General features: G+C 47.6%; 3 protein-coding genes across 3 annotated transcripts; all 3 read left to right on the top strand.

Moving 5' to 3' along the window:
* The first annotated feature begins 617 nt into the window (after positions 1-617).
* Positions 618-2,336, top strand: LOC126571105 (probable cytochrome P450 6a23). The gene is made up of 2 exons (XM_050229372.1): positions 618-1,739; positions 1,810-2,336. Exons 1-2 carry the CDS (start codon positions 656-658, stop codon positions 2,223-2,225), a joined length of 1,500 nt encoding a protein of 499 aa, XP_050085329.1. The 5' UTR covers positions 618-655; the 3' UTR covers positions 2,226-2,336.
* A 309-nt stretch (positions 2,337-2,645) lies between these two features.
* Positions 2,646-4,553, top strand: LOC126571104 (probable cytochrome P450 6a14). Its single transcript, XM_050229371.1, has 2 exons — positions 2,646-3,916; positions 3,984-4,553. The coding sequence occupies exons 1-2, from the start codon at positions 2,836-2,838 to the stop codon at positions 4,400-4,402; spliced, it is 1,500 nt and encodes a 499-aa protein (XP_050085328.1). The 5' UTR covers positions 2,646-2,835; the 3' UTR covers positions 4,403-4,553.
* A 323-nt stretch (positions 4,554-4,876) lies between these two features.
* Positions 4,877-7,127, top strand: LOC126571107 (probable cytochrome P450 6a23). The gene is made up of 2 exons (XM_050229375.1): positions 4,877-6,029; positions 6,098-7,127. Exons 1-2 carry the CDS (start codon positions 4,958-4,960, stop codon positions 6,514-6,516), a joined length of 1,491 nt encoding a protein of 496 aa, XP_050085332.1. The 5' UTR covers positions 4,877-4,957; the 3' UTR covers positions 6,517-7,127.
* The last annotated feature ends 12,158 nt before the right edge of the window (positions 7,128-19,285 follow it).

Raw genomic sequence — 19,285 nt, 5'->3', positions numbered from 1 at the left:
ATGATCGTAACCTATGGTCAAGCGGTCGCGCTGTGATCGCGCAGGTGATCGTCATGCCTCAGTGGCGCACGCGCACAACCATTCATGCTTTCGCAGATGTATTTATAAACGTTCGGCAGTGTGTAGTTTGTTTGTGTTCCTCTTGATGTGTGTGCATAAGTAACGAGCATTCAAGTCACTAGAATGAATGTTACACTACGCTCTGTACCGTACTGTAATGGATTTCAATTCACACCTCACGCTGTCGATTGTCACACTTTCGCATGCTGACAAGTCATGCCGTTATCTTCCACCCGCCAGACAAGTGTTCATGCCTCCCAGCGCAATGCGTTGTAAACATCACGCATCATCACCTTTCGTGGGGAGCGTGCAGCCGGTGAAGCTGATTGTTTGCAGACGCTTCGCAACTCATCGTTCGCCGACGATTCTGTGGACCGAAAATTCGTCAAATCATGCTGACATTCGCGAGCAATCATCACATGGGGTCGAATGAACAAGAGGGAAGCGATAAGTAATTTTGAAATTAGCCACTCGGTACTCAATCTTTACGATGCTCGTGCGTTTCTGGAGAGTATAAGGCAACTCATTTTGCGATACAGTTCGACAGTTCACACGGAGCAACCGAGTTCAATCGATTATCGCGAGGCGAGTCAAGATGGTTAATTTTGTGGATTTAGCGTTTCTGGTGGCGGTCGTGGCCGCCGGTGTTTACTATTTCCTTGACCGGAAGCGAACGTACTGGAAGGATCGTGGCGTCCCGGGGCCACAGGGTGACCTGCTGTTCGGTAACTTCCGTACCGTCGGTACCGAGGAACACATTACCGTGCCGATGAAGCGGATCTACGATGAGTACAAGGGCAAGCACCCGTTCGCCGGGATGTACCAGTTCGTGAAGCCGGTTGCGTTGATCACCGATCTGGAGCTGTTGAAGTGTGTGTTTGTAAAGGATTTCCAGTACTTCCACGATCGCGGTACGTTCTACAATGAGCGGGATGATCCGTTGTCCGCGCATCTGTTCAATTTGGAGGGCCAAAAGTGGCGAGCGTTGCGTAACAAGCTTTCACCGACGTTTACCTCGGGCAAGATGAAGATGATGTTCCCGACGATCGTAACAGCCGGCAAGCAGTTTAAAGATTTCATGGAGGAAACGGTGCAACGGCAGAGTGAGTTCGAGCTGAAGGATCTGTTGGCACGCTTTACGACCGATGTGATCGGCATGTGTGCATTCGGGATCGAGTGCAACAGCATGAAGGATCCGGACGCAAAGTTCCGGGCCATGGGACGCAAGATCTTTGAGGTTCCGCCGAGCAAGTTTAAGACGATATTGATCAACGGTATGCCAAAGTTGGCCAGGATGCTGAGGATGAAGCTGACCGATACGGAGGTGTCCGACTTCTTTTTGGGAGCCGTCCGTGAGACGATCGATTACCGGCTGAAGAATAATGTGCAACGGCATGATTTTGTGGACATTCTGATCAAGATGTTGAGCAAGGACGATAGTAAATCGGATGATGATTCGCTGACTTTCAATGAGATCGCTGCTCAGGCGTTCGTGTTCTTCTTGGCTGGCTTTGAGACGTCGAGCACGCTGCTGACCTGGACGCTGTACGAGCTGGCGTTGAATCAGGACGTACAGGAGAAGGGACGCCAGTGTGTGCGAGAAGTGTTGGAGCGTCACGATGGGAAAATGTCGTACGAAGCTGTAGTGGAGATGAAGTACCTCGATCAAATCCTGAATGGTAAGGGTAGTGATGCGGAGTGGCTCTTGGCAGCAGTTAGCAATAATCAGCCTTTACCTCCTCCCCACAGAAACCCTTCGCAAGTATCCTCCGGTGCCAATTCACTTCCGTATCGCATCGAAGGACTATCAGGTACCCGGTACAAAATCGGTCCTGGAAGCCGGTACAGCGGTGATGGTTCCGGTGCACGCGATCCACCACGATCCGGAAATATTCCCGGAACCAGCACGGTACGATCCGGAGCGATTCAGCCCCGAGGAGGAATCGAAGCGTCACCCATACGCCTGGACTCCGTTCGGTGAGGGACCACGGATATGTGTGGGTCTCCGCTTCGGCATGATGCAGGCACGCATCGGGTTGGCCTATCTGCTGGATGGATTCCGGTTCGCGCCAAGTTCGAAGACATCCATCCCGATGGACCTATCGATTTCAAGCTTCATTCTAGCGCCAAAGGGTGGTCTTTGGTTGAAGGTCGATAAACTATGAAATACTCTTCACCTTGCGATCGAGTGAGATTGTGACTGAGCGATGTATCCACTATTTATAATGATTACGTGTTAAGATATTACAAATAAGTTATTAGACGAGAACATGTGCAATAAAGTTCAGCTGTTTTAATGTACTTTGGACTGGATTATGTGCACATTCGCCCTAGATGCGGTATTATCTGCATGCGAATGTTCGAGTGATCTCGTAGTTCTGCCTCGTCATGATGAATGATCCGTGCTCATCACCGAGCTCTCGGTTCTCACTTTGTCAGCGGTAAAGCAAACAGTGGGGCGAGATAGCGCGAGATAGCAAACGCAAAACCAGCTGATCATCTCGGCCACAACGAGTGTCACGTTAACCACGGGATGTAACCATAAAATGTCCAACAATTGGTGCTGTCTTCGTTAGTCGAGCGCAACCCATCGTAGCGAGTGGATTGCAGTCGTTTTGTGACATTATTCGTGCGCACGGTTGTTTGCACCGGAGAGTGATAATAGCATTTCCGGTCTAATTTAATTCGGTGTCTCTCTCTGCTACTGCTGCTGCCGCTGCTGCTAACGGATTTGTTTTTGTGAAGTGTGAATCCGAACAGTTGTTGCTTATCAAAATGGAGCCCCTGGACATAGCGATTTCGGTCGTAATGTTATGCTTTGTGGTGTATTTACTGCTCGACAAACGTTTCCAATATTGGAAGGATCGGGGAGTGCCTCAGTCGAAGCCCGAGTTTATATTCGGTAATGTACGGGAAGTCAATCAGAAGATGCATCTGGCGGTTAAATTCCAAGAGCTGTACCATGAGCTAAAGGGCAAGCATCCGTTCGGGGGTATCTACATGTTCTTCTCGCCCATCGCACTGATCACCGATCTCGAGCTGCTGAAGTGTGTGTTTGTGAAGGACTTTCAATACTTCCATGATCGTGGGGTGTACTATAACGAGAAGTATGACCCACTATCCGCCCATCTCTTCAACATCGAGGGGCAAAAGTGGAAGAGTTTGCGCAACAAACTATCACCAACCTTTACCTCGGGCAAGATGAAGATGATGTTCTCTACGATCGAGGCAGCCGGAAAGCAGTTCAGAGATTTCATGGAGGAAACCGTGGTGAAGCAGAGTGAGTTTGAGCTGAAGGATTTGTTGGCACGCTTTACGACGGATGTGATCGGCATGTGTGCGTTTGGGATCGAGTGTAACAGTATGCGTGACCCGGAGGCCGAGTTCCGCGAGATGGGCCGGAAGATCTTCCAGCGGCCTCGGGGAAAATTCAAGGGACTGATGACGACCTCGTTACCCCGTTTGGCGAAGGCTGTTGGAATCACCACCGTCCACCCTGATGTTTCGAAATTTTTCCTCGGTGTTGTGCGCGATACGATCAAGTACCGAGTGGAGAACAATGTGCAGCGCAACGATTTTATGGATATTCTGATAAGAATGCGCAGCGATAAGGACGTCAAGTCTGAAGAGGGTAAGCTGACGTTCCACGAAATCGCCGCTCAGGTGTTTGTGTTTTTCTTGGCTGGCTTTGAGACGTCCAGTACGCTGCTCACGTTTACGCTGTACGAGCTGGCACTTCAGCCAGAGGTGCAGGAGAAGGGTCGCCAGTGTGTGAAGGAGGTGCTGAAGCGTCACAATGGAGAGCTAACGTACGAGTCCGTTCTGGAGATGCATTATTTGGATCAAATACTGAAAGGTTGGTACATTTATTAAACAGCTTACCTCCAATTGGTCGTGATAACATGCATTATTACCTTTCACAGAGAGTCTTCGCAAGTATCCTCCAGTTCCCGTGCATTTCCGAGTTACATCGAAGGATTATCAGGTTCCTGAGACCAAGACAGTGCTCGAGGCTGGCACCAAGGTTATGATTCCTGTGTATGCCATTCATCGCGATCCAGAACATTTCCCCGATCCCGAACGTTTCGATCCGGACCGGTTCACACCGGAAGAGGAAGCGAAGCGCCACCCGTACGCCTGGACACCGTTCGGTGAAGGTCCAAGGATTTGCGTTGGCCTGCGGTTTGGAATGATGCAAGCACGCATTGGGTTAGCCTATCTGCTCAATAGCTTCCAGTTTTCACGCGGTGTCAAAACCGTTGTACCGTTGAAGCTGGATGTGAAGAGCTTCATCCTATCGCCAGAAGGTGGTATGTGGTTGAAGGTAGAAAAATTGAAATAGTTTCCTCTATCTTATGTTAGTTTCATTAGGCATTTCATATAATATTATGTTTAATTTGTATTTGTTTAAATTATACGAAGTAATTAATTGCGACAAGTTATCGCGCGAAGTGTTATGAATGAAACAATAAAAAATCAAGTCAAACCACTGCTACTGTACTACATTTCTAGTTAATAACTGTTTCTTTTTGATCTCACATTGACCACACCTTTTAGTGCATATTAATGCTGCGCTCTTGCTATACATTATAGAATCATTTGCCCTCGAAAGATTCACATGTAATATTTGACCTTAAAATCATTTGACGGCATATCAATCTCAGTCCAATTCACTCGTCATGATTCTTGACACTGAAGTACTATAGAAATACCATTACTTGCACAAGCTTTAATCACTTGTCTCGGTTCACGTCAAGTGTTATCTCCCCAATTTGCGGTGTCTGCGGCGGTTTCATTAGTTGAGCAGATCAGTGTCGCGTGAAGTGTGCTAGACGACGGAGGACAGTAAATGGAAACAATTCATCCGTCACATTGAGCTGCTGATCCTGGCTTCAAGATGACAACGTTCCACATCCTGGTGATAATTGGCATTTTGCTTTACTTTCTCATCACAAAACGGTACCGATACTGGACGGACCGGAAGGTGCCGCAGGCTAAGCCGAAACTATTTTTCGGAAATGTGCATAATGTGAGACGTACCGTGCACCTTGGCGAGCGATTCCAGGAACTCTACAATGAGCTAAAGGGCAAGCATCCGTTCGGTGGTATCTACTTTTTCTTCAAACCCATCGCACTGATCACCGATCTCGAGCTGCTCAAGAATGTGTTTGTGAAAGACTTTCAGTACTTTCACGATCGCGGTAATTACTACAACGAGAAGCATGATCCCATATCCGCCCATCTGTTCAACCTCGAAGGACAGAAGTGGCGCAATCTGCGCAACAAAATCTCACCAACGTTTACCTCGGGCAAGATGAAGATGATGTATCCCACCATAGTGGCCGCAGGAGAGCAGTTACGTGATTTTATGCAAGAAATGGCACGTGATGAGGCGGAGTTTGAGTTGAAGGATCTGTTGGCACGCTTCACGACCGATGTGATCGGAATGTGCGCGTTCGGGATCGAGTGTAACAGTATGCGTGATCCGGAGGCCGAGTTCCGTGTGATGGGCCGCAAAATCTTCCAGCGGTCGACGGGCACTTTGAGGAACCTGCTGGTCAACACCTCACCCCGGTTAGCGAGAGCAGTTGGTGTTCGTGTATTTGAGCGTGATGTTTCTGATTTTTTCATGAAAGTGGTTCGAGAGACGATCAAGCACCGGGTGGAGAACAATGTGGAGCGCCACGATTTCATGAACATACTGATAGGGATGCGCAGCGATAACGAAACCAAGTCCGAGGATGGTAAGCTGACGTTCAACGAGATTGCCGCTCAGGCGTTCCTGTTCTTCTTGGCCGGTTTCGACACCTCTTCGACGCTGTTGGCGTTCACTCTGTACGAGCTGGCGATGAACCAGGAGCTGCAGGAGAAGGCTCGCCAGAGCATCCAGGAGGTACTGAAACGCCACGATGGACAGCTCACCTACGAGGCAATCATGGAGATGCACTACATGGAAAAAGTTATGAAAGGTTGGTCGCGATTGCTTTCCTTTTTTATTCTGTCTCGTTCAATTCTTTGCTCCTATTTATTTCTTCAGAGACGCTTCGCAAGTATCCCCCGATAGTGGTTCATTTCCGGCTGGCTGCGAAGGATTATCAGGTTCCGGACACGGACACTGTCATCTCTGCTGGTACCTCGGTGATGGTACCAGTGTATGCCATCCACCATGATCCAGAATATTTCCCCGATCCCGAACGCTATGATCCGGAGCGATTCACACCGGAAGAGGAAGCGAAGCGTCATCCCTATGCGTGGACACCGTTCGGCGAGGGCCCTAGAATGTGTGTCGGTTTGCGATTCGGTCTGATGCAGGCAAGAGTTGGCTTGATACTGCTGCTTAACGGCTTCCGATTTACGGCCTGCAAGAAAACTGTTTACCCCGTGAAGCTGGACCCGGAAAGCGTTATCCTCACACTCGATGGTGGTATGTGGTTGAAGGTGGAAAAGCTCAAGTGACGGTTCGATGCACAAAAAATAACGATGTGAACGCTAGAAGCTCTTTATTCGTTGCCATTCTTTATCAATTTAATTGGCTTCATGCCTTTGAAATGTCCTCGATAGCCGTGACTGTGGCCAGTGTAGTTGGTAATGGAACAGAATACCTATCATAATAGGAGGACTTAGTTAAGGTTCAAAAATGTTGCTGAAAAGTGGCTCAAAACTTACGGTGGTAGCATTAACTGCAGTACAGTTTTGAAGATGACCTTGAACAGGCAAACCAATAGTGAGAATCATTATAACGGTCCAAACCGCACACAGAACGAAGAACAATCTGGCCATCTCGTCGTGTTGTTAATGTTTAGAGTTCGTTTTGGAAATGCCCACACATCGAGTTCGAGTTGCTTTATATTACACCAACGAAAGAGCCCCTCAATTGTCACGCAATTGTTTTGCAAAAGAAACCCTACAACTCAAACACTGACCATCGTTAACAACTTAAAAAGACATGATTGTTCAGTTCGCAAAAAACCCCTTTACATGTTTCGATATTTTTTGTGTGTGGTAAGCTAACATTTACTTTACGCTTGAAATGAATTGACCGTCCCTCGTGGGTATTTGGTCGCGCTTATTACACACCTTTTCATCCTGTAACACCTTTTCCACCAAACACACATGCCGGGTTTGTCAAATAGCCATTAAAGCAGGCAATCAATTCCGGATCAACGTTAAGCGATGGGGTTAATTCCACTGCCAGCCTCATGGCTGGCAAAAGTCACAAAATGGAACATCGAACGTGGATCGCGGATGGTTGGTGCTGACGTTCGGCTCTTATTAGCTTCATTCCGCAACAGTGTTTACCCATTAGGTTTGCATTGAACTGTAATGAGATTGTTCCACATTTTTTTCTCTTCTTTTTTGAGCGTAAAGCACTTGAACATTGACGGTAGCGATGTCGCGATAACACAACACACAACACAGCTACCGGTTGGGACCGTTCCGTGCCAGCAATCAAACGAAGCCAGATCGAATAAATTGAAATTCGGAATTTGGGTGGCGCGCACTTCAGGGCACCAGGGGCTTAACTACTCAAACTCGGTAGCAACGGCTATCGTCAACAAACACACTCGTCTCTCCAGTACCTTACCGGACGGACCAGCGGACGAACGGATGGGCGCAAAAGGTGCGGAAGAACCCGGGAATCAAATTAACCAGAATCAGAAGTCGCGAGCTATCGTCGTGGTTCGAACTTGGGTGTACCAGTCACCGGGCCTGTCTCTGTCGGATCAGGCCGCTGATGAGGTTTTGATTTGAACGCCAACACGCAGCAAGCGAATACGGTGAAAAGGGAGCGTACCACGAACGTGGAGCAAAACTCCAAACCAACTCCGCAACCGGCGAGCATCGGTGGTGGCTCCCGAGAAAAACATGGCCGAAGGAGAAAATTAAAGAAAAACATCTCCATATTCAGATCTATCGGTGGGAGCTGGGTGGGACGGAGTGTAGTAGAAGGAGGAGCGGAGGGAGTCGATGAATCCTTGAGTGGTAGAAAGAGAAAGCGAGAGCTTGGCATCGAAAGAGAAAGCGGAATTCTGGTAGAGAAGCAATGGCGTGTATGCAAAGCGGCTACTCGCTGGTACATGCGTGCGTGCGTATGTGAGATGGGAGTTTCGGTCTCGAACCACGCACACATACATGCGCACACACGGAGGAGGCGGGATGCTTGGGGCTTGGGGCTTGGGGCTTTTAGCATAATTTCATAAAAATAACACCGTCACGCTGACAGAGGCGGCTCTCGGGGGCTCCTTCCCCCCCTTCCCCCAAAAACCCGATACAGATTTGGAGCGACAAGCAGATCCCGAGACCGAAACCCCGGGTTGCCCAACGACCTAACATTCACTGGCAGGCAGGCGGAATGACGACCGACCCCTGCAATAATCGAGTAACAACTCCCCACCCCCCCACCCCGGGGGGCGTTGAAAGAAACCCAGGGACGTGGAGAAAGGGATTTTCCGGTGTAGCATGTCTGCTAAACAGATGAAAGTCTGCTAAGCAGAGGTGATGCGACGCAAACATCTGATGCGTAGATGTCACATGCATCACGGGCGTTAGCTAGGGAGGTAAAGGCGTAACCCATAGGCGAAGAATGGGTAAACCCCGAACTCAGGCGATTGTTGCCAACCGGGCCGGACCGCCCAAGGTAAACATAAACATGCGACGCGCCACCCCGGTGATTGCGGAAAAGGTTCTACCGCCTAAGAACGAGGCCATGCGGAAGAGAAAGCTACGGCCGAAACGCGGTCTGCAGCGTAGATGTTTGTAGCGCTTGCAGATGTTTTGTAAATCGGAACTCTTCCTATCCGACAAACGTATCGGATAAGGCAGTATAAATAAAGATGACTTCCGAGTAGAGAAGTCAGACAGAAGTCAGTACTCAACCGAACATCATCGTGTCACTTACTTCTTGTCTCCTATGAAGCATTGGTGTCCCCCTACCCTGGTAAGGCCCAATGACTTCCAACGTTCTCCACTGAGTAGGTGAATCACTCACGGGTGATTCACCACGGTTGTCCGGTCAACCTCGAGTCCACTTAGTTAACAACATTGGCTGTCCGCCACGACGGACACCCCGAAACTGCAATCGGCGTACAAACGCGGGTGTTCTAACCAAGCGATGCAAGGTTCCCGCGAGTGTAAAGTTACGCCCATCACATGGCGACCGTGACTTGTTGGTAAAACAGCCAAAAAGTGTAAAACAATAGTGAACGGAAAGTGATCAAAGTGCTGATCAAAGTATCGATCAGAACATAAGTGATCGCAGTGATTGTGTGCACGAAAAAAAAAAGTGCTGACGGTTAGCAACAAACATTTTAGCGATGGGAAAAGGCAGCTCGAAGCCGGAGGCAAGTGCGAGTGGTACCAGTGACCTGGTTATAATTCAAAACCAAGAGGTACACACCGAGCACCACATGAGCCAAGATGTTAAACTAACGTGCATAATGGTGTTGCTGACGGTGCTTATAGTGGAGAAACTTATTAGGGCAGTGTTCTCGATAATGAAGAAACAGGCCAAAAAGGCGGCCATCAAAGTGTTTGAACTCCCAAAGTAAAATAACAATAATAAAAGTGACACACAACCAAACGGAAAAGTGGGTAAAATGTGAAGTACCAGAGAAAAAACAAAACGTGAAAAGTGCGTTAAGGAGTACTACGAGGAACCGGGTTACGAGCCACACCCCGCCATCAGCAGCGACGAGAGCGACGACAGCGAAGGAAGGAGCAGCGGCAGGATAAGCGGCGAATTCCGGTGGCGGGCAAAACTCGACAAAACATCGACGGCGGTAAGGAAAGCCTATGCGGGCAAGGAGAAAGCGAACAAGTTATACGCGATTAAGAACCTAGAACAACGTATAATGTATGCGAAATGGATGAGCGACGTGCTCGTAGCAGATAAAGCGATCGACATTATAGCGAGAAAATGTGCCATACGGGCGAGAAACATCAAACAAGTGCTGTGCACAGAGGCACGGGCTAAATAGATGGAGAATCTTTCCTCCAAATTGCTACAAATCCGTAATGATTTTTTAAAAAACACGAAAAAAATACAAGAAAGAATTCCTCGTAAATAAGCAGAAAGAAAGCAGGGCTATTTATGAAGCGATCCTCTTTCTGGCAGAGGATCTTGACGAGAGGCTGCAAAGGGTCATTTTGAGATCGACCCGCAGCACCCTGGCCGAAATTTTGGACTTCATAGACAATAGGCTGGAGGGTAAAGAACCCATTTCTTTTAGGGGAGTCGGGTTCGCAGTTTTAGCGGCCGTAAAATTGGTAAGCATAGCCAAAAGCGCCAAAATGACGACGCAGCTTGAAATCGTCAAGGCGGTGTCTTCGCTCGTGCCGAGATATGACGGCAACGAGAAGCAACTTGAGGCGATTTGCAATGCCCTAGACATATTGGAAACGCTCACAACAGATACCACTAACCAGACAGCCATTAAAGCAATTCTTACGAAACTAGAGGGAAAGGCGCAAGCGGTGGTGGGCAAAACACCCAAAACCATCGCGGAGATCCGGAAATGCCTCAAGGACAGGTGCCGCAAAAAGAGGACGCCGGAAACTCTCTATGCGCAAATTTTCAGCACGAAGCAAACAGGGACACTAGAGGACTTCGGAGTCGAGATTGAAACGCTCACGAGGGACCTCAAAGAAGCGTACATAGAGGAAGGGCTTAAAGAAGCCAAAGCTGATGAAAAAGCCACAAAGACAGGGCTTAGGGCACTGGCGGAGGGGATAGCGGATAATAATTCAAGAATTATTATCCAATCCAGCAAATTCGCCACCATCCCGCTAGCAATCGAGGAATTGCAAGAGATAGAAGCGACAAAGACAAAGAACACGGTGGTTTTAGCAGCAAGAGGAGAAGCCAATGGCTACAAGCCCAAGTCATGGCAAAAGCAGAACCACCAACAAAAGAAGTGGCAGCAGCAAAACTATCAGGGCAACAATTACAAAGGGGGCAACAAATACCAGAAGCAATGGTCGGGACCAAAGTACGATAATAACTACCCCCAACAGCAAAAAACCAACAGCTACAAGAAACAAAATAACTACCAGAACAAAGGCTCCGGTAAGGTTTACCTGGCCGGGGAAAGCCAGAGCAATGAACAGCAATGCGACAATAACCAACCTTTTTTAGGCGACGGGCAACCCCAGAGTTGCCAATATTATCCGTAAACATTTCGGCGGTTAATTACGTCAGGATCCGTACAAACATGACGGATGATGGATTCACTACCTTAATCCTGGACACAGGGGCGGATGTATCACTGTTCAAACTCAACAAAGCAAGAGCAAACCAAAAAACTTGCACCACGGATGTTATTAACCTTACGGGGATTTCTAACAACTCAATCACCACAATAGGAACAACAGTAGGCACGTTGCAATTCGAGGGTTGCAACGTACAACACACCTTCCACATCATACCAGCATCGGTTGAAATTAATGCCGATGGCATATTGGGACGAGATTTTTTTACGAAACATCGATGTCTAATCGATTACGAGCATTGGCTACTTTACTTTTCTTTCGAAGGGCACCCAATCGCACACCCCATTGAAGATAACGGGGGCGGAACCTTTATGATACCAATGAGGAGTGAGATAATCAGGAAAATTAGATCATTACACATTAAGGAAGATTCTGTTGTGTTAGCACAACAAATAGAACCAGGAGTGTTCTGCGGCAACACTATCGTGGCCAAAGACAACGCTATGGTTAAATTCATTAATACAACCGACAGAAATGTCATCATCCAAAACAACAAATTTCAGCCTACATTTGAACCACTGGCCAATTTTCAGGCTCTTGGAACAACAGCGTCCCAAAAGCAGCAAAACAGCGAAAGGGTAAACAGCATTTTGGAAAGCATTGAAATCGAAGCAATACCACAATATGCTCGAAACGACTTAAAACGAGTCATTTGCAAATACGCAGACACGTTCTGCACTGAAAACGATCAGGTAACAACCAATAATTTCTACGAACAGAAAATTTCAGTAACAGATAACATCCCCTCATACATCCCCAACTACAAACAGATACACTCACAAACAGAAGAAATGAATACACAGGTGAACAAGATGTTGAAAGACAAGATCGTAGAGCATTCCATTTCTGCCTACAACTCACCAATCCTCTTGGTGCCGAAAAAAGCACAAAACGGTGAGAAGAAATGGAGATTAGTGGTGGATTTTAGGCAAATAAACAAAAAAATTTTGCCGGATAAATTCCCTCTACCGAGAATAGATACAATTCTGGATCAACTAGGAAGAGCAAAGTACTTTAGCACGCTCGACCTCATGTCAGGGTTCCATCAAATACCATTGCAAAAAGATTCAAGAAAGTATACTGCTTTCTCCACACCAACAGGACATTATCAATTTACAAGAATGCCCTTTGGGTTGAACATAAGTCCTAATAGTTTTCAACGAATGATGGCTATAGCCATGGCAGGCTTAACGCCAGAGCTAGCATTCGTTTACATTGATGATATAATTGTCACAGGGTGCAGCGCACGGCATCACATTGACAACTTAGATAAGGTTTTTGAAAGATTAAGAAAGTATAATCTTAAACTTAATCCTAAGAAATGTAAATTTTTTAAAACAGAAGTAACATACTTAGGACATAAAATAACAGATAAGGGAATCTTCCCAGACGATTCTAAGTTCGACACAATTAGGAATTACCCAATACCTACCAGCTCAGATGAGGTCAGACGCTTTGTTGCATTTTGCAACTATTACAGGAAATTTGTGGAAAATTTTGCCAAAAAGGCCAAACCGCTAAACAGTTTACTGAAAAAGGGCGCTAAATTTGTTTGGACAGTCGAATGCCAACACGCGTTCGACACACTGAAAAAGAATCTAATAGCCCCGGAAATTCTCAAATATCCGGATTTCAGTAAACAATTTATTGTAACCACTGACGCTTCTGATAGCGCATGCGGTGCGGTTCTTTCCCAAATTTTCGAGAACGGTGACCACCCCATTGCGTATGCAAGCAAGAGTTTCACGCCAGGGGAGAAAAACAAACCGATTATAGAAAAAGAGCTGACAGCCATACATTGGGCAATCAATTATTTTAGGTCATACCTGTACGGTAGAAAATTTAAAATTAGGACTGATCATAGGCCTTTAGTTTACCTGTTCGGCATGAAAAACCCGACATCTAAACTAACTAGGATGAGATTAGATTTAGAGGAATTCGATTTTGAAATCGAATTTGTAGCAGGTAAAAGTAACGTGGTAGCGGATGCTCTGTCCAGAATCGTTCCCAATTCGGACCAGCTAAAAGCATCCACACCCACCAGTAGCGATAAAATTGAGATTAAGAACGCTATTTTAAAAATTACTACTAGGGCCATGGCTAAGCCAAAAGTACAAGTACAGGAACCAAAAAGAGCAGAGCAGAGGGTTGATCACCCTACAATGTGGGAGACGGACAGGCCTTCCGAGGTGTCCAAATTGCTCAAACTCAGAACCGGTGAGTTAAAAGGAAAAATAGAGCTCGTGGTGAGAAACCACAATGAAAACAAAGCGCTTGGGTCTGTTGGCGTACCCATATATAAATCTGCACTAAGAAATGGAAGTCAAGCACTAGAGTTTGCTCTTCTAGAAGTGCGTAAGATTGCCAAAAGGCATAATAGAGATAAAGTTGCAATTGCGAAGGGAGATGCATTGTTCAACCACTACTCTGTAGAAACAATTAAGGAGATAGCCAACAAAACGATCTCCAACTTCCAAATTGTCCTGTTCACTCCAACTAGATGGATCACAGACAAGGAAGAAAGGCTAAGAATAATCAGGGATTATCACATGACCCCTTCGGGAGGACATGTAGGCCAGTACCGTTTGTATATGAAGTTAAGAGAAAAGTACAAATGGAGGAATATGAAGGAGGAAATAAGAGATTTCATTAACAAATGTGAGGCATGCTTAGTTAACAAAGTGCGCAAACACACGAAAGAGGAACAAGTTGTGACGACAACTCCCTCGAAACCGTTTGATGTTATCTCGATAGACACAGTGGGACCGTTACCAAAAACAAATAACAACAACAGATACGCGCTAACAATTCAGTGCGACCTTACAAAATACATTGTCATCATACCAATGCAGAACAAAGAAGCAAATACAATAGCAAGATCGCTAGTGCAAAATTTCATATGCACTTTCGGAAACTTTTTGGAGATGAAAACTGACCAAGGTCTAGAATATAACAACGAAATTTTGGCAAAAGTTTCAGAAATTTTGAATATAAAACAAACATTCGCAACAGCCTACCATCCACAAACAATAGGAGCATTAGAGAGAAATCATAGATGTTTAAACGAGTATCTAAGGGCATTTTCTAATGAGCATCACACCGACTGGGATGACTGGATAAAATACTACGAATTCGTTTATAACACTACAGAACACACAGATACAAAATTAACACCATTTGAATTAGTTTTTGGTAGAACTGCGAACCTACCACAGGATTTAATTAGACACAAACCAGAACCGGTCTACAATCTAGATCAATATCACGCGGAAATGCGATACAAGCTTCAAAAATCAAACGAGGTAGCGAGGAAGCACCTCATCAAAACAAAACAAAACAGGCAAATAGACTCAAATAAAAACACGAACCCCATCCAAGTAAAACTAGGAGACCATGTTTATATCACGAACGAAAACAGGAAGAAATTAGATCCCATTTATGTAGGACCGTTTGTAATAATTGAAATTGACAACACAAACTGCAAGATACGACACATAGCATCAGGAAAAGAGTCTGTAGTACACAAAAACAGACTGATCAAAGCTAGGCTAGAATAACGCACAAATGAGCTCAAAAGCACCCATTTTTGCATTATTCTTTCTAAAGGGGGGAGGTGTAGCATGTCTGCTAAACAGATGAAAGTCTGCTAAGCAGAGGTGATGCGACGCAAACATCTGATGCGTAGATGTCACATGCATCACGGGCGTTAGCTAGGGAGGTAAAGGCGTAACCCATAGGCGAAGAATGGGTAAACCCCGAACTCAGGCGATTGTTGCCAACCGGGCCGGACCGCCCAAGGTAAACATAAACATGCGACGCGCCACCCCGGTGATTGCGGAAAAGGTTCTACCGCCTAAGAACGAGGCCATGCGGAAGAGAAAGCTACGGCCGAAACGCGGTCTGCAGCGTAGATGTTTGTAGCGCTTGCAGATGTTTTGTAAATCGGAACTCTTCCTATCCGACAAACGTATCGGATAAGGCAGTATAAATAAAGATGACTTCCGAGTAGAGAAGTCAGACAGAAGTCAGTACTCAACCGAACATCATCGTGTCACTTACTTCTTGTCTCCTATGAAGCATTGGTGTCCCCCTACCCTGGTAAGGCCCAATGACTTCCAACGTTCTCCACTGAGTAGGTGAATCACTCACGGGTGATTCACCACGGTTGTCCGGTCAACCTCGAGTCCACTTAGTTAACAACATTGGCTGTCCGCCACGACGGACACCCCGAAACTGCAATCGGCGTACAAACGCGGGTGTTCTAACCAAGCGATGCAAGGTTCCCGCGAGTGTAAAGTTACGCCCATCACACCGGGCTTCGGAGGTCGATCGTAAATCCGCACACCACATGCTCCGTGGCTGCTGACGTGGTAGCGCCGGGCGACCAGGACACCATGTCATCATGGCAGGCATGGTCCACCACCAGCACCACTCGGTCTGTGTGCAAGTTGGGAGTGTTTTAAGTACATTATTAACCAGCTCGCTCCGTCGGTCCTTGGAGTCCTCGGAGGAAAAGGCTCCAATCTCCGGTCCCCCCGCCCGGATTGCGACGTTTGATGTGAAGTTTGCCTTCCAGTAACCTTCGTTCGATGGAGCGGCATTCGAGCGCGCGCGGGAACGCCGTTGCCATGGGCAACCCCCGTCAGCAGCTGATAGACACGCGACAATCGTGGGCCACTCGGTGCTCCAGCTGCTCGAATCCGAAAGCTCCGAAGTGAAAAGCTTCAAATGGCGCTTTCCATGGGGGGGTGATTTGGGGGGTCGCGCAGCATCCATCGGCCAGGACGAACATCCTTGCAGAGGATGTTTCGGGTTTTGTTGTGCTGTTGAGGGGGGAGCGTACCGAGATTCGAGCAGTACACGAGATGAGAAGGTTTGGTTTGCTCCATGGGATCCGATGGCCTTGCCGAAACCGATTGCCATCGTCCTTGCCGTACCGTCCAGTCAGTCAGTCAGTCGTGCAGGATACGCGTGCGAGGCGCACACACTGCCCCAAACGGTCGCGAGCGTTCACAGCCCCATCAGTATCCCTTTCCTTTCGGGTACCGCTCTGTACGTGTGTATGTGTATGTGCTCGCGTGTGTGCTTGTGTGTGGAGGCCAGTGGGTCAGTAAGCTAGTGGGCAGGCTCGCTGACAGGTTGTTGCGCATATCGGCGCCTTTGAAGTTTCCCTCAAACTCCAAAACCGATCAGAACGTCAGTTGCAGTCAGAGAGTGAAAAGGCGTCACGAACGGGAAAGGCCTCTGCTTCAGATTTTTTCTGTGACCCAAGGATAAGCGCAACGGATTCTTGGAAGGCCTGCGTGATTGCCAGTGACAACGAAGGTCCCGCAGTAGCTACAGTCTGTACGTCGCCACGTGGCACTTCAAACAGCAACGGCAACTGCCACTCTTTTACTTGTGCTGCTGCTGCTGCTGCTGCTGCTGTAGTTCTTTTGACCCCTGAAGTGTCCTGAAGAATTGAATTTGGAAAAGGGTACTTGGGAGTACGCGTTCGCGTTTTGAATTCGCGTGTTTTCCGTCGGTATCGTCGATCTCTCTCGGTGGTGTTTTCGGTGGCGCAGCATAGATACCACAAGCTAGTGTCGTCGTGGATTAAAGTGTCGTGTACAAAAGTGTGTGAATGTGTGTGCTGTATGTGTTCTCGGAATCGTGCGGTTTGATGGATGTTTTGTAGTGCAAATCTTTGCTCATGTATTATTTAGCATATTTGATTCGAGCGTTCCCTGCGATCTTGGTCACCCGTTCGCCCTCCCACTGCTGATTGGTTTTCTTCTCTCTTGCTTTCCTCCGCCGTCCCTTCGTGTCTCCAACGCTACCAGCGATCGTCGTCAATTAACGCTTAATTGTAGCCCTACCCTCGCGTGGAGTCGTTACAAGCTCTGCCTGGTGCCTGGTTCCGTGGTCGTGGTGCTGTGTATCCGTGTGTGGGCTAAGGCAAGAAGTAGAATTCAGTTCTTGCAACTTCTACTTAGCTAATCGCGTAGGTTCGGAGTGTTTACGCACTCGTTGCGGATTTCTACGCTTCGTGGATTAGGCCGCGAATCATTTTGGGGCATCGTGAGCGTGAGAGTTGCTGGAATTCTACAAAATCGTTGAGCATCGCGAAGAATCGGTGTGTCCTTTATGTGTTTTGTGATTTAGCGAGATAGCGGGGTGTAGGTTAGAGTGTAAGAGCTGATCAGGTGTCGTGTTCCCGGTTATCTGAAACGAGAGCGAATGATCATTCGCGATTTCTTGGATAAGTCTTTCTACCAGATTTTTGGGGTGTCTCTAAAAAAATCCCCATTACTGCGAATCAAGTGAAAGGTAAGAATAAATTGCACATATTGTTCAGTTTTGCACGCAGTTCTGAGAAAACTCTCGAGAAAATCAACTGTTTTGATCAAAACACCTTTAAACAACTCGCCGCTTCACGAGTATTTGGCCTGCATTACACAACTCTAGAGCTAGAGCAGCTCCATAAATTACATAATTTACTCGTCCGGAACAAACGATTGAGGAAAAAACACTGTCCACTCCACCCCTAGCAGCACGTCATTCTAAGCGGTGATGTAATGACTGATGACAGCAAAAACGGTTTGCGTCGTCAAAAAAACCAATGACATAGATAATGTGTCATGCTGGCAGCGATCAAGCGGCGATGCCGCGATGGATGGACTTTGGCGTGGGCAACACGGATCTCTCTCTCTTTCTCTCGCTAGCGCCCTCGTTGACGCGCCTGAGTGAGGGGCAGTTTTCCCGAAGAAAAATATGATGGACCACGCGGACGGGCCAGTTGTTGAGGCCAAGTGTTTGTTTGTCTGAATAGATCTGCCTCTCAGCAACCCCCCCCCCCCCCCCCCCCCCCCCCGGGGAGCACAACGTTACTCGCGCGTTTACGCGCAGAAAGCAAGTGTCCACGGTCACGTTACTCGTGGCGATGGGAAAGTTTCTGCTGTTTTTCCTCCCATTCTATCCCGTCCCGGCAGCCATCGCAGCGCATCAACGTCCTCGATCGTCCTTGGCAGTCGTCGGCCGGAAAAGATTAATTATGATGGATACGACAGAGTAATTGGATAGCGCTTTGCAGGCCGCTGGCCGTTTCTCCTGGTTGACATTGTTCCCTTCGGTCTGGTGCAATGGTGAACGGTGGACTGGTTTTGTTGTCACTACGGTGGTGCGGTCTGGCTGGCCTACATTTTCCCTCGTTCCTTCCCACGCACCACTCGGTGTCGCTAACGATGTTACGCTGTTTTGTCCTCACTCTCTCTCTCGAGCGCCGGAGAAGCGCAACACCTTCTGGAGTGATTTGTCCGGGAATCCATTAGACACCCACGCGGACTGGACACCAGGGAGGGGGGCGATTGCAACGCAAAAACTCCAACATCCCCAGCAACGACACCATAATCGAAGGGGATCGCCATGGTGCCATGGTGCCATGTTTGACCTTTGGTCGTGCCTAGGAGCAGCTCCCATCGCTCGGCACTAGTTAGACGCTCGAAGCGGCCATTGTTGTGTTGAAAGGAGAGTAGCGACGGGGATGCAATCAGTTCCTAATTTAATCCAGATTCTAAATCGTTTTCGGATCGCCCACGACCAAGTCTGGGCCTCGGTCTGGTCCGTGGGGACAAGAAAGAAAGAGAGAGAGACGGTTGCAATCGAGCAATAAAACTTTGACCTCCACTTATCCGATCTAACAGCGGAAGAGATTGAAAACAAAGTGAAGGAGAAGAATACGGATGACAGCGTTATCTAGGTCGGCAAAGGGTCAGCGAAGAGTAACGGGTCGGAAAATGGGCTCTGAGCGTGCCCGCTACTCCCGTCCGATATCGAATCGGGTGAAGTGATTGACAATTGCCGACGACTCGGTGAGGACTAAGCGCCGTCGATACAAAGGGCAAACACTAGCATCGCCACATGGCCTGATTCAACGTAGCACAAAGATCTAAGTGAATTCGTGATGCCGTGCCGTGAA

Source organism: Anopheles aquasalis, chromosome 2 (assembly GCF_943734665.1).
Source record: "Anopheles aquasalis chromosome 2, idAnoAquaMG_Q_19, whole genome shotgun sequence".
Lineage (NCBI taxonomy): Eukaryota > Metazoa > Arthropoda > Insecta > Diptera > Culicidae > Anopheles > Anopheles aquasalis.
The sequence above is the reverse complement of the archived record's forward strand: the minus strand, read 5'-3'. Positions and strand labels throughout refer to the sequence as shown.

Excerpts from the sequence above, each read along its gene's own strand:
- LOC126571105 (XM_050229372.1), top strand. The coding sequence starts at position 656 with ATGGTTAATTTTGTGGATTTAGCGTTTCTGGTGGCGGTCGTGGCCGCC. Across the intron at positions 1,740-1,809 it reads CCTCGATCAAATCCTGAATG|AAACCCTTCGCAAGTATCCT; the intron begins GTAAGGGTAGTG and ends TCCTCCCCACAG.
- LOC126571104 (XM_050229371.1), top strand. The coding sequence starts at position 2,836 with ATGGAGCCCCTGGACATAGCGATTTCGGTCGTAATGTTATGCTTTGTG. Across the intron at positions 3,917-3,983 it reads TTTGGATCAAATACTGAAAG|AGAGTCTTCGCAAGTATCCT; the intron begins GTTGGTACATTT and ends TACCTTTCACAG.
- LOC126571107 (XM_050229375.1), top strand. The coding sequence starts at position 4,958 with ATGACAACGTTCCACATCCTGGTGATAATTGGCATTTTGCTTTACTTT. Across the intron at positions 6,030-6,097 it reads CATGGAAAAAGTTATGAAAG|AGACGCTTCGCAAGTATCCC; the intron begins GTTGGTCGCGAT and ends TTATTTCTTCAG.